At 34.8% G+C, this 14905-nt stretch overlaps 1 protein-coding gene across 25 annotated transcripts in view; it reads right to left on the minus strand.

The window, feature by feature from the left end:
• PARD3 (par-3 family cell polarity regulator) overlaps positions 1–14905 on the minus strand; it is an 815317-nt gene that overhangs the window by 150562 nt on the left and 649850 nt on the right. For all 25 annotated transcript variants that reach the window (XM_057498381.1, XM_057498383.1, XM_057498384.1 and 22 more), the window contains one exon: positions 2615–2857. In XM_057498381.1, coding sequence (XP_057354364.1) covers positions 2615–2857 — 243 coding nt within the window. The remainder of the gene's footprint in view (positions 1–2614; positions 2858–14905) is intronic.

Below are 14905 nucleotides of genomic sequence, written 5' to 3' on the forward strand. Positions count from 1 at the left end.
TTTAAGTAACATTATAATCAAAACAATTTAATTTGATACTGCAGTATCAAGAGATTGCCTTTCCTTTAAAAAGAGTCTCTGTACTCTTCACGTGTGAGAAACACTTTTCTATAGTTTTCTCTCTGACAGAAAATGACAGTGATGCTGTGATTTCCAAGCCAAAATCATATTCCATTACGGTTTGTGAAGAAATGCTTTATAGGCAATAATTCCCAACCTTTTGGATTAATGATATCAGTGTTTAATGGATATCTTTTTCTCTGTAAAAATAATAATTACAAAAAAGCTAAACTTCAGTTTCTACAATCCATTAAAAATAAATAAATTACACGTCTCTTGGGTTGGAAGTGTCTTAGAAATCCAATCATCCTTTTGTGGCACAAAAGCACAGAACTGTAAAATTCCCAGCAGACAGCTGTCTAGGCTGCTCCTGGGTGACTCAGGGAGGGGCGTTTGAGCACAGCGATGCCTGCGGGGTGAAGTCTGAGCTGCTCGCTGCTCGGTGTGACCCATTGCATGATGAAAGTCTCCTCTGGAATGATCTGATGAGTGGGTTTTTGATGGAAATTAGTTAGGAGGCTGAGTTTCAGTTTGAGGTCCACTGGTGCAGAGCAGAACCTGCAGGCAAGGATTCTGGAGCCCAGGAGCAGCTGATGCTCTGAGCTCATAAACCTTTGGAAAATTTACAGAAATCTTCAGGAGAGAATTAGACTCTTAGAGGGCACTGGGGGTTTAAACTGAGGTTTAAAGCAACAGTTCTTGGACTCAGGAGCTGGAGAGATCCCTTCTGACTCCCATCTCTCACGTCCAGAGGGACTTCTAGGCTATGCAAATAACTGCTACAAGTACATCCACTATTATTTAGATTTTTAAACTAGATGTGGAAAGTGCTGAAAATCATCAATGTTTTTATCAATGACCAATAACACGTTAACTAATTTAAGTAATTTTTTTTTAGTTCCTCCAAAAGGGACTAGCTAGCAACACCCATGTTTCTGCTGTCCTTTCTCCCAAGAGAACATGTCCAATGGGACATTCATGGCCTTCGAATGCTATTTGACCTTCCACAAAAAGCTTTTGCAAGTAAAGCAGAGACCAAGTTAAGCAGTTATTAAGGAAATGTCATTGTTACTGATGATCATTTTATTCTTTAAATCCTGACACCTCTGTGTTAGTTAATAAGCACTGTGAACCTTCTGGGTGATCACACAAAAAGGGTTTAAATAAACCATAAGCCTCCTCGTTAACTTACATTACTCACTCATTGTAGTCAACATCAAATGGATTTTCATAGAATAAAGAAAATCTAAAACTTAACAAAACCAAAAAAGAAAAAAAAGGAACAAACAGAACAATAATCTGACTAGAGATTTAACTTAAAATCTGCTTCTGCTACTCCTTAAAATGCTTCCTCTGGTTTGCCTGAGGGTTACCTGCTGCATTTGCAAACCTCTAAATATAGCTAGTAAATAATGAAAATATAAACTGCGTGCAAAGTGTAGCAGTCAAATAACACATGGGTGCTCAGATGACATCACTCAAATGCATGTCTGGTCTGGCAGGGTTTCTTAAAGCACAGCTCCAGAGACCAGCATCACCAGCGTCAGACCTAGGAACTTGTTAGAAGTGCAAATTTTCAGACTCTCCTTCAGTTCTACTGAGTCAAAATTCTGGGGAAGGGTTGATCAATTTGTGTCTTAAAAAACACTCCAGGTGATTCTAATGCATGCTACAGAACCTCTCCTTTTAAGTGAAATCTGCTGTTTTTAATGTTCAAAGCATTGTACAGCATGGATTATTAAAAAAAGCATTGAGAGGTGATGGATTGTGCTGGATTATTCTTTATGACAATAGTATGCATATGTTTCAAATGAAAAGAAATGAGTGCTATTTTGTTCATGACCTAAACTTTATATGGTGTTTGGATATACAAAGGGGTAGAAAAAGATGTTTTTAAATTGTCTCAGTTAAAATTTGAAATAAACATATAGCCATTAATAAATATATCACCATATAGTCAGTTAAAATTGAAATAAGTATATAGCCATGAACAGAGTGTTAACATTGTTCTCCTTGGTGCTATAGTAATACACACAATCAGACCTGTGGTCAGGGGTCATTAAAAGCCATTTGAAGACTGCCTGTACTACACATCTCATTCATTAGGTCTTCCATAATATAAAATCAGGTCACCAAAAAAAGTGGCCCTCTACATAAATCAAATTGGAACAAATCATGTCATTCCCCATCTATTTAATTACCACAACTAGAGACTCTCCTAGCAACAAAAAGAAATACGGTTTACACAGAAGAGCAATAATTTCAGGTTTGCTTTTTATTTGAGTTATAAACTAAAGGTTAGTTCTCTGGTCTAAAACTATTTTAAGAACAAGATGAAATATGTTAGAATCATTAAAAAGTGATCAAAACCTCTGCTGCTCTTTCCATTGGGCTTCGATTTGTGTAAACTCAATGCTTTCAGACACCACAGCTTTTTAAAGGCCATTAATAAGAGGCAGTTATGGTTTGAGAATTGATGAACAATCTACTCGCTTGTCAAAAACTGTATCAAAGTTGATTAGGAAGCAATACCCTGATTGCTCCAGGAGCCTACCTGTCTACAGGTGATGGTTTGGAATTCCGTGGCTTCTTCACCTGGGCATACAAGGCATCCATCATATGTCCTTCTCTTGGGCTCTGGGGTCTGGCGTTGAGAGCCATGGAGCCTTCATAGGAAGAAAGTCCCCCATACATTAACTCGTCATCACAGCCAAATGTCCGATGAAAATCTTGGATTTCAGCATAGTCCCGTTCTCGAGCCTGTCGCTCTCTAAATTCTCGAGTTTTGGCTTGAATCCTGTAAAATTAAAACAAAGCTGAAACAAGAGAAACTATGCCTTTTCTAAGAACTGCTTATAGAAACATTCATCAAAATGTTTTAAAATACATTTTATCTCAGGCAGCTCTAAGAAAATTGGTGGTATAAACAATGTCATATTCATTTTAGATGGTCAAGGTAATGTCATTGATGCTTACAAATAATCATTTCAGGCAGCTTTTGTTCATGTCAATAAGGCATAGTCTTAATTTGTCTCAATTTAAATTGTCACTTACTAGCTAGTTTTAAAAATTCACCAGGAACAATAAGCCTTATTGCTTACTGTTAGTAATAGGCATCCATTGCATTTTACTCATGAAGTTTTTTAATTCAGAAGTGATTTTTTTTTAAAGTTATACACACATACATATAATATATATGCATACATTTATGTATGGGTGCATAATGTATATATACCATACATATTCAAGTATTATGAAGCTTAAATATGAATCCACACTGTAACTCTTATTAACGGTAAAAGATTTTAGTTTAATGATAATGACTTTTTATGCAATGTATACAGAACTGGCAAATTCTGAGACCGGGACCAAGAAGGCATGTATCCAATCAAATTCTGAAATAAAATGTGCTTGTGTTATAACTAAGAGAACTTAAATAACTATTTTATTGCAGAAATGTTTAAATATTTCCCAGGATTTTATTAAGCTACTTAGAACAAAGTCCTCTTGAACCTATATTAATATAATTTATGTCTGAAGTTGATCTTGGTTATCCAAAAGTAATTAAACAATGCTCAATAGAATTTTGATGATTTTTGATGGGAAAAATATTTCCATTGCATAATTACAAATTTAAATGTTTACTTAATAATGACTCTATGGCATCTTACTATGCTGATGGACAGGGATTGCATTGGAGTGGAGTGGGGGGTGAATTGTGAAATCACCATGTTGCTCATGCGAAACCTTCATAAGATTATATATCAATGATACCTTAATTTAAAAAAATTCCAAAAAAAGTTTACTTAAAAGCGAAGTCCTATTTATATAAAGCAATATTTTAGTTGAGCTTGTTGTTTTATTGTAATGTTATTTATTTTTTTATATTTGAAGTAGACTACTGATAAACATAAATGACACATAAATATATATTCAAATGAATACAGAAAAAAAATGCAAAAACCAGATGAAGGTAGTACAGAAAGGTAAAAAGAAAATTATAGGCCAATATCCCCCCTGGACACAGAAGCAAAAATACATAATAAAATGTTAATAAATAGAATTTAACAATACAGAAAGAGAATTACAGACCATGACCAAATGATGTTTGTTTTAGGAATATTCAAATAATCAGTATTCAAAAATCAATTACTGTAACCTACCATATTAATAGGCTAAAGAAGAAAAATCACATCATATTAGTTGATGCAGAAAAAGCATCTGACAAAATCCAACATCTATCATTACAGAAACTCTCAGAAAGCTAGTAATAAAGCAGAAGTAACTTCCTAAACTTGATAAAGACCATCTATAAAAACATCTACTGGTAACATCATAGATAGTGGAGAGAGATTAAATGCTTTCCCTAAAATTAGGAAAAAGGTAAGGATGTCTGCTGCCACCACTGAAATTCAGCATAATGCTAGAAATTCCAGACAATGCAATATAACTAGAAAAGGAAAAAGTTTACAGATTGGAAAGGAAGAAATAAAACCATTCTTATTTGCAGATGGTCTATATGGAAAATCCCAAGGAATCTGCAAAACTATCCTAAAACTAAAAAGCAAGCTCAGCAAAGCAATGGGATATAACATCAATAAAATCCATTGTTTCTATATGCTGACAATGAACACAGATGCTGAAATTAAAAACACAATGCCACCTATAATCACTAAAAAAGGAAATACATAGATACATAGTTTATAGATATGTATAAAAATAGATACACATAAATCTAATAAAACGTGCAGGATTTGTATGATGAAAATTTGTATCTGATGAAAGAAACCAATGAAGATCTAAAAAATGGAAAGACATTATTGTGATCATGGATGAAAGGCTCAACGTAGTAAAGAAGTCAATTCTCCCCAAGATAATATACAGGCTTAATGTAATTCCAATAATAACCACAGGAAGATTCTTGTAGATATAGACAAGATTCTCTTAAAATTTATATGGAAAGGCAAAGAACAGCTAAACAATTATGGAAAAGAACAATAAACTGGGAGGAATCACACATACTGACTGCAAGACTTAAAAAATATACATAATAATCAAGACTGTGCAAGATCTTGGAGGAATAGACACATAGGTTAATGGAATAGAATGAAGAACCAAGAAATAGCCAACAAGTATGGCTAACTGATTTTTCATGATTGTGCAAAAGTAAGTTAGTGGAATAATAGTCTTTTTAACAAATAGTACCAGAACAATTAGATATCCATAGGCAAAAATAAAAATGCCCTGAACTTAAACTTCACAACTTATGCAAAAATTAAACTCAAAATGGATCACAGACTTAAATGTAAAATGTAAAACTACAAAATTTTAGAAGAAAATCTTTAGGACCTAGCACTTGGTAAAGAATTCTTAGAAATGATACCAAAAGCCTAATTCATAAAGAAAAGACAGATAAATTGAACACCACTAAAATTAAAAGCACCTCCTCTGTGAAATACTTTATTAAGAAAAGACAAGCACAAACAAGGAGAAAATATTTGCAAACCACATATCTGAGAAAGGATTCATGTCCAGAATATATAAAAAACACTCAACTCAACAATGAGAAAACAATTAGAAGCACAAAAGATGTGAAGTTGTATTTCTGTGGAAATAATATACAAAAGACATGTAAGCACATGCAAAGATGTTCAACATCACCAGCCACCAGGAAAATGCAAATTAAGACCACAATTAGCTATCACACCTAATATCAACTAAAATTACAAAACACTAATATCAAAAGCTGGCAGGGATGCAGAGACACCAGGTTTCTCATACACTGCTGCTGGAAATGTAAAATGGTACAGTCACTCTGGAAAACAGTCTGGCAGTTTCTTACAAAACTAGACACTTCCCATGCCACTCAACAATTGCATGCCTGGGCATTTGTTCCAAAGAAATGACAACTTATGTCTATGAAAAAACCTGCACACAATTTTTCATAGACACTTTATTTCTAATATTCAAAAATTAGAAATAACCAAAATAGGCTACAATAGGAGATACATACCACAGAGTACTACTCAGAGATACAAATGAACAGACTACTGATAAGGCAACTTGTGATCTCAGGGGTATTATGCTATGTGGAAAAAAAAAGTCGTTCTCAAAAGGTCACATGCTATAAGATATCATATAACACTCTCAAAATGACAAATTATAGACACAGTGAACATATTAGTGGTTGCTGACAGTTATCTATGGTGGGAGCAGACAGGTGGGTGTGGCTATAAAGGAGAAGCATGAGGAAGATCTTTGTGACAGAAAAATTGTTTCTTGATTGCATCGGTTGGTACATGAATCTACACATGTGTAAGATGACACACAACCAAATACAACATGGTATACCAAGTCAGTTTCCTGGTTTGCATATTGTACTATAGTCATGTAAGTTTCAACTATTGGGGGAAACTGGATGAAGGGTATACAAGATCTCTCTGTACTGTGTGACTTCCTGTAACTCTGAAAGTATTTTAAAACAGGAAGTGATTTTTTGTTTGTTTTTTTACAAAAAGCTGGAAAATATATAACATTACAAGCAAAATTTCATTTTTCTCCCCCCCCCCCCTTTTTTTTTGCTTACATCAAGCTTATCACCATCATGCTAGTCTTATATTCCAAATTTTGGATCCATCAGGTCAAATTTCTCTAATTTCCCTTATTTCCCAGCTGTAAAATGTAGGTATTTCTATTCACCTAGGTCGGTGTTCCTTGACAGGGGTACAGGGACATTTGAGGAAGGTTGTTTGAGAAATGACTTCTTGCACAACAGGTTTCAGCCTCATACCATTAAGCAGGCCATCAAGGAAACCAAAAATGTTTCACATATTCCCAAAACCTCCCTAGGAAGACCTTATTTTCTGAGTTGAGAATCAATGACTTTCTTAACTCATAAGAGAATATTGGAAAGTTAGAAATTTTTATCAGTAAGAGTCCTAGATTCTAATAAATGTAAGAACACCCAAAGAAGAAATATCACTCAAAGTCTAATGTCAAATTCAGCCAGATTTATGCTATATTTTTTTATTATAGTCTACTTATTCACTTAGAAGCAATTATGACAGTCAAGAATGTTGTTATAAAAGTTGATTACCACTAAATACTGGATATCCATGATGAAAGTTCATATACGTTCAGAAATCATTTTATTTTATCTTCCTGTCTTTTTGACTCTTTCTTCAGCCAGAAAAACTACAGAGGTAAATGACTTCTTTCTTCAACTCATTGGGATATTAATTTGAAGTTCAATTATGATCACTTATTTGACAACCCACTTTACTACTATATATTTGGCCACCGTCAGACAATCACCTAATTGTAGGTACTATCCAGGGTGACTGGGAATTCACATACGTTTTCAAGTTTGGGAACTGAAGAAATTTGGGGGGATACAAAAGAAATAAAGCTGAAAATTCTGAATTCGGAGAACCTCTTGAAATCAAAGGGAGTGACTTAGATTGGTTTATAAATGAGGGAACCCTATGTACTTGAACTTCAGTTCATTAAAGTGAAGATAATCTAGCTTACATACGTTGGAATATGCAGCCCTCTTAAGAAAGGAAGTTATCAGAAAAAAGAAAATATAAACATTCTCAAGTGAAGCATGCACCTAAATAATCTCCCTGAACATCAGTTTCAATATGTTTTTGATGGGTCCTAGATTTGTGTCAATTCAAATCACACAGAAACTAACGTTCACTGGGGGTCAATTTCTAACAAGTCAATTGCTCAGAAGAAATATGCAGCAGCATGAGGTACTACTCATAAAGCCAAGTTCTCAAATCTTTTACCCAAATTGGCACATTATTACTAATTGCCACTAATCATTGAATCCTATAAACATTAGTCATGCCTATAGTACCTTCTAAAAACACTGATATTTTTCTAAGCTCCAATAACATAAGAAATTGTATTTGACAATCTGACAACTCAGTCAAACTAACAAAAGACACAAATGATTTTCTTTATTATATATTTTTATACTTAAAATCTTATTTGTTACAAAGTGGGAAAAGGGACTTTGCAACACAGCCAAAGATCATATTTACATGTTATGTATTTTCATTCTCCGTGGCAAAATTTATTGTGGCCAAAGAAATATTTGGCTCAGGGGAGAAAATATTTTTGTTGTCCTAATAAAAATAGCTTAGTTTCTTTAGGAAACTTAAAAAAGTTGACTGTCTTTCGATTTTCCCCTTAATGGTTCCAGATGGTCAAAGCTATAAAAGATCACCCCTCTATTCTTCTATTGTGACCCTGAGGTCACATATTATCTCTACGATGTAAGATCATTTTTTCTGAATAGTCAGGTTGTTGTTGAGCATTATTCATCCATTCATCCAATGTATCTTGGGCCAAATCTCAGCAATGACAGAGGTAACTGATTAGCCTAAAACTTCGCCAAAGAAATAAATGTCTATTGCTTTAAGTATTTCAAAACTCCTTCCTACTTATAAACAAGAGAACTATTCTGACATTTAAATGATAACAGACAGCTGCGAGGATGGACAATGGGGCAACACCATCATGCACTATTTTCCTATTCTTGAAATGTAAAAAAAAAGAAAGAAGATTAAACCAACAAAACTTTTAAAACTTTTTATTATGTCTAAAAAAGGCAAAGAATTTATCATTTCAATTTATGTTCAAACATAAATATTCACACCTTTCCTTTCTGTTTAAAAAAGGTATTTCCTATTATGATAATGAAATTGCTTTGAAACTGCATAGAAAATAATACACAAAATAATATAATATACTAAATAGAGTAATAAGGTTAATTTCTTTCCTGCTGTCACCAAATTCATGCTAGCAGGATCTCTTCAGCTTGACATCAATTAATGATTTTAATTCCAGACTCTTGTCACAGTATTCACTGCCCTTTTCTCTAATTAAAATGGATGACACAAGGTGAAGATAAAACACACCAGACTTCTGTCCTAGTAACATTTCTATTCGTGAGGATTTTTGCTTTTACAATAAATGGCTTTTTGCACTAATTACGGAAAAGATGAAAATAACTTTTTATAACTATGAAGTATAGTTTTTATATATCTCAAAAAGGTACAAGGCATGAGAATCTTTATTGGAGTGCCAAGGTGACCAACACCTGAAGACAGAAAAATCAATGGTGTACTTAAGTACTCAGATACATCCAAAACACTTCCATTTCCAAAGTCGTGAAGCTTCAAGGCATAGAACAACTAATGGTGCATTTTTTAAAGACTCCAAGAGACAGAAATTGACCTTTAATAATTTTAATACCAAAAAAATGCTATTAATGTCTACAGAAGATAGAATATACTAATATGCATTTAACAGCAAAAAATATAAAATAAATTTCAAATTACTACATATTAGATGTTAACTATCTTCAAAACAAGGTTTAAAATCTTGCAGTCACCTCTTTTGGGAAACATTTTACTCCCAATTTATTGCACTGCCTTCAAGAAGACTCAGTCTGGGAGCAAAGTTCCTGGATCTTTTCCTAACATATTTCCTCTAAAAATCTGTATTATAGAAATTTATTAAATAAAACCTTAATTCATGGCAGAATGGAATTTAAGCTATGAGACAACTAGCAGGAGCAGTTCAATTTAATAGCAGTCTGTGGTCAACTGAATGAATGTTTTATTTGCTCCTCAAAGCACTTTAGCAAATGGCAGACTTCATAAATCCTGTGGCTAAGTCATCAATCCTTTAGCTTATCCTGCTGCATAAATCTAACATCTGCTACCTATCAATATGGAAGGGGCCAATTTGGTATCTATGTTGAATTCCCAAACAAGGGACAATATTCCACTAAGTTTACTTTGAAAACAGTCATAATTTTAAGTGGGATTTTATTATATTTGTAATGAGGAGAAGAAAGTTGATTGAGAAGAAAAGATGTCCATATTCTAAGTGGGTCCTGAAAAAAACATTTCTCAGTGAGAACAAAACAGTTGTTTTCAAGGTGCATTTCCAATTCCAGGGAAGAAAGCAAGCTGTTGAAATACACCTTGTAATTGGTGGGAGGGAAGCTAAACCTAATCCCTTAATGCTAAAATGTGGTATCAGTTTTAAGGTATAAAATGGTAAAAGTTGAAAAACAGACAAAAGAAAAGCACTGATAGAGATACTAATGACCAACACAATCACAATTTTTAAAGAATCCACCCAGTTCGAAGAATGTCCCCCTCTATGAGTCTTTGTACCTGAGTGTGGTTATAGAAGTTTCCCGTTTTGCTAAGCACCTATGTTCTCAGGATAAAGACCTAGACCTCCAATTACCATCTTTATGAAGTGTCCATCATTAACTGTAGCATCACCAACCTCTTCCTTTCCCAAAGCTCTGCAGTCACTTATGCAATTGATTATATTGTCTTACACAACTTTTTAACATTAATGTTTTAAATCTTTTCTCCCTCTTAACAAAGGCAAGGTTTCCCTGAGAGAGGGAACATCATCATCATCATAACAAAAAATGTGAACTATCACGTTGTGTATTTAATATATTGTGAAACAACAGAACCTTCTCTTTTTTACTAATAAAACATTAGCATGACATTTCACTGGCTGAAACACACACATACACATGTACATACTCACACTCTCATAGATATGCACTCACAGTATGTTCAAGCTTTCATAAGTAGCAAAGCACCTACAGTTATTTCCAACTTAAAGAAATGCCACAATGCCAAATCCATCTTAGACTGCTCTCATCAAAAATAAAACTGCCTAGTCTTACCCCACTTACAGTCGGTCAATAAATTCTGTTCTGAATATATACGCCCAAGGCTTAATATGCTCACATATTGGTCTAAGTAGTGAATTTCCACAAAGTTAATAGATTCTTTCAAATTTTTGTCCACCTGTACAAATTAAAAAAAAAATGCCTGATGAAAATAATCTCATTGATTAACTTTTCAAAAGGATTTAAGAGGTCAAAGAATATAAGAAAAACTCTGCTCTAGAATAAAAACACAGATTTTCTATTAAAAGGTTAATTTTAAACATCAAGCTGTTTGTATGACAATATGTGATCCAAATGCAAACATTATCCAGGTTATCCAGGTTCTGATGTCAGAATTTGGGGAACCTGAACACTAAGCCTCAAGTCAAAATGAGTGAAAAAATTTTTTTAATTTTCAAATGTACAGGAAATGCATCTATCATTGCTATATAGATTGTTTCTCCTGTAATTTCACTTTCTTTTTATTCATGCCCTTTGAACAAACTTTACTATCACAAGAGTAACACTTCCAGTGAGTGGGAACCATATGCAGGAATGCCACAGAAAGTTACAAAATGACATACCAAGAACTGGGAGTGTACCACTTATGGAAATGGGTAGTTCAATCATTTGATACGGAGAACGCAGGCTTTTAAGGATGATCATCAAGTAGTGGAATGTTTCAAGCCATACATTTTTTCAGCAGATTTATAAATACCTTTCCTACCCTGGGAGGATACCATAAGGAATTCATTACCTTTTTTATGTCTCCACTGGAGGCATTCAGCCCCTTGAAAATATTTCCAAGAACAACTTGCTATGCAGATAAACATAATATCATAATAGGTATCCCTTGCTGAGTAACTACAAAATGCAAGCCAGTTTACATTATAAATCTCATTTAATAGAATGAATAGCATATGAGATAAATAGTGTTTGAGAGTTGGGGAATTTGGCCAAACATCATAGCTAAAATTTCATCTTTCAGACCTTTCCTTCTTTCTGTCCTTCCTTCCCATCTACCCATCTAGTCATACAGACTTAGCCTTGTTGCAGAAAACATTTAACATGATTTTCTAAGAATGTACAAAAATGCAAAATAAATCAAAATGAAAACAGATGTTAGCTTTTACAAAGTATGTGTATGCAGAAATATGTATTTTATAGGAAAAAGAATGGCACAGACTGGTATGTTAACAGGGGTATTAGGACAGATAAATGTTTTCTTATTTTAATTTTATGGTTTTTTAAAATTTTCAGTAGGTTTAGAATTAGAATTTAGAATTCGATCTTTAATAGGTATTTCCTTTAAATAGGTGAGAAACATGTGGAAAGAAAAAACGGAACAGGAAATAGATCAAGTACACAAAGCAGAAGCCACCAAGCAGAGGCAGGTCACAGCACTGGCTCAGACTTGCTCACAGCCGTACAGCCAAGCCCGGTCTCAACAGCCAGTTAGTCGAGTGAGCTGGACATGCCTGACCCAGGCGCCAATGGGCTGTGTTTGCCGTCAGTAATTCCCAAAGGCTGCTGAATTTGGAGAGATTTTAGTGTTTCATGAAAAACAAAAAGGGAGATGTTCTGTGAATAAATATGTTAGGAAATGATTCTCTATTCCTATTTTGGTGACCCACAATGTACATTAACAAAATTAGGTTTTAAGAAATAACAACACCATTATTTATCAGTATGAAATACTGAAATACGCATAAACCACGTTTCGCAAACATATTTGCATGGGGAACCCTATTTCTGCCGCTGAGAGCTGTCTGGGAGACCACACCCCACACTGTTTATTTACCAACCAATAAGACATCAGTGGAGATATCATTGGAGTAGAAACTCAGCAGAAAACCCAAACATTACTCCTGACACTGTGCTTTGTGATGGGTGCTAAGTGAATCGGAAGTTGCACAGATCATTTAACTGAACAGATTCTGTTTGAAGTTTGGAGCGCAGTCCTTTTGTGTGGTGGAAATGAGCCAACAGGGACTCTGTCCCCAGGACGCCTGAAAGACAAGCAGCAAGCACTTAATTTACACCTCAGCTCCTGAAAATGACTGTTGCTCAGGTCCCTCAGCCAGGCCAAATGTGGCCAACAGTATCTCTGACAGGCTGGGTACCTAGGTTCAGAGCTCAGAGCTGGAAGTCAAAACAGCACATCACTGGGCCAGCTTACTTCACCCTCAGCATCATCCCTAGATTCCCCACTTCTCAAAAAGCCACCTGAGGCATCAAGCTCATGCGTGTGGCAGGGTAGGATGGTGGAGTCAGAGGGTGAATCCATGCAGAGACCTCATCCTTTTCTCCACCCGGACAGCATGTATTCAAGATCCCATCTCCCAGTGATGGCAGGTGAGTGGGAGGGAAATGAGGAAGCTAGTAAGAATAAAGTCAAGTTTCATCTAAGACCATGCTTTGAAATATAATTTACTTCCATTATCTAAGTAGATCTTAACATGGTAGGAAAAACATTTTAAATTATATTCATTGTCCTTTCAATTTTTCAAAATTTCTATGTTGAGTAATACTGAAGCTTCCTGGATATATGTGGACAAAAAATATTTTAGTACATGGGTATATCATAACTAATAACTAAGGGATGTCAAGTTTTCTAATTTCATATGTAAACAGCCAAAATAAATTTTGGAACTCAAATAACTACATTGGTAAATAATGTTACAGGAGATGCTTCATTCCTATTCAGCAGAGAAGTAAAGGCTGTGGTGAGATATAAGCAGTGGTGCATTCATTTATTATTTATTTATTTTATTAAACTCTCATTGATACACAGTCTTATGTTGGTTTCAAATATATAACACAGTGGTTTAGCAGTTACCCATATTATTAAGTCCTCACCAAATTAGTGTGGTTACTATCTATCAGTGTACTAAGATGTTACAAAATCATTGACTATATTCTCCATGCTGTACTACCATTCCCGTGACCAACTTACGTTGTGATTGTGAATTATTTTGCCCCTTTATCCCCCTCACCCCCCCCCACTTACTCCAACCCCTCCCGCTTGGTAACCACCAGTCCCTTCTCAGTGTCTGTGAGTCTGCTGCTGTTTTGTTCCTTTTGTTTTGCTTTGTTTTCATACTCCACAAATTAGTGAAATCATTTGATATTTGTCTCTCTCCACCTGGCTCATTTCACTGAGCATAATACCCTCTAGATCCATCCATGCTGTTGAAAATGGCAGGATTTCTTTTCTTTTTATGGCTGAATAATATCCATTGTGTATATGTACCACATCTTCTTTATCCATTCATCTGTTGATGGACACTTATGTGGCTTCCATATCTTGGCTTTTGCAAATAATGCAGCGATAAACATAGGGATGCATATGTCTTTTAGAACCAGGGACTTTGTTTTCTTTGGGTAAATTCCTAGGAGTAGAATTACTGGGCCAAATGGTACTTCTTTTTGTAGTATTTTTGAGGAAATTCCATACGCTTTCCACAGTGGCTGCACCAACTGACATTCCCACTAACAGTGTAGGAGTGTTCCCATTTCTCCACAACCTCACCAGCATTTATTATATCTTGTCTTTTGGATGTTGGCCATTCTCACTGGGGTGAGGTGATAACTCATTGTGATTTTGATTTGCATTTCCCTGATAATTAGCAATGTGGAGCATCTTTTCATGTGCCTGTTGGTCACTTGTATTTCTTCTTTGGAGACGTGTCTGTTCAGGTCCTCCACCCATTTTTTAATCGGGTTATTTGTCTTTTGGGTGTTGAGGCATGTGTGCTCTTTATATATTTTGGATGTTAACCCTTTATCAGAAGAGTCATTTATGAATACATTCTTCCATACTGTAGAATGCCTTTTTGTTCTGATGGTGTGGTGTATTTATTTTAAATCTATTCTTTCAACCAACTTCTTACCAAAGAAGTTGTAGTTTCCATTCTCAAAAAATAGCATCGCCAATGCCAACAGACAGAGCAGAAAGGACACACAAAATAACAAATGCTGCACAAGCCCTGTTTATGCAATTCCATAAATCTCATGTATGCACTTGCTCAATTACAAGATCCACGGGTTTAAATAAAACATACTTGTAAAAATTGTTACTGAAATACAAAGTCAAATTATAATAGTTTTCTTAAATTATGAAGC

Source organism: Manis pentadactyla, chromosome 3 (assembly GCF_030020395.1).
Source record: "Manis pentadactyla isolate mManPen7 chromosome 3, mManPen7.hap1, whole genome shotgun sequence".
NCBI lineage: Eukaryota > Metazoa > Chordata > Mammalia > Pholidota > Manidae > Manis > Manis pentadactyla.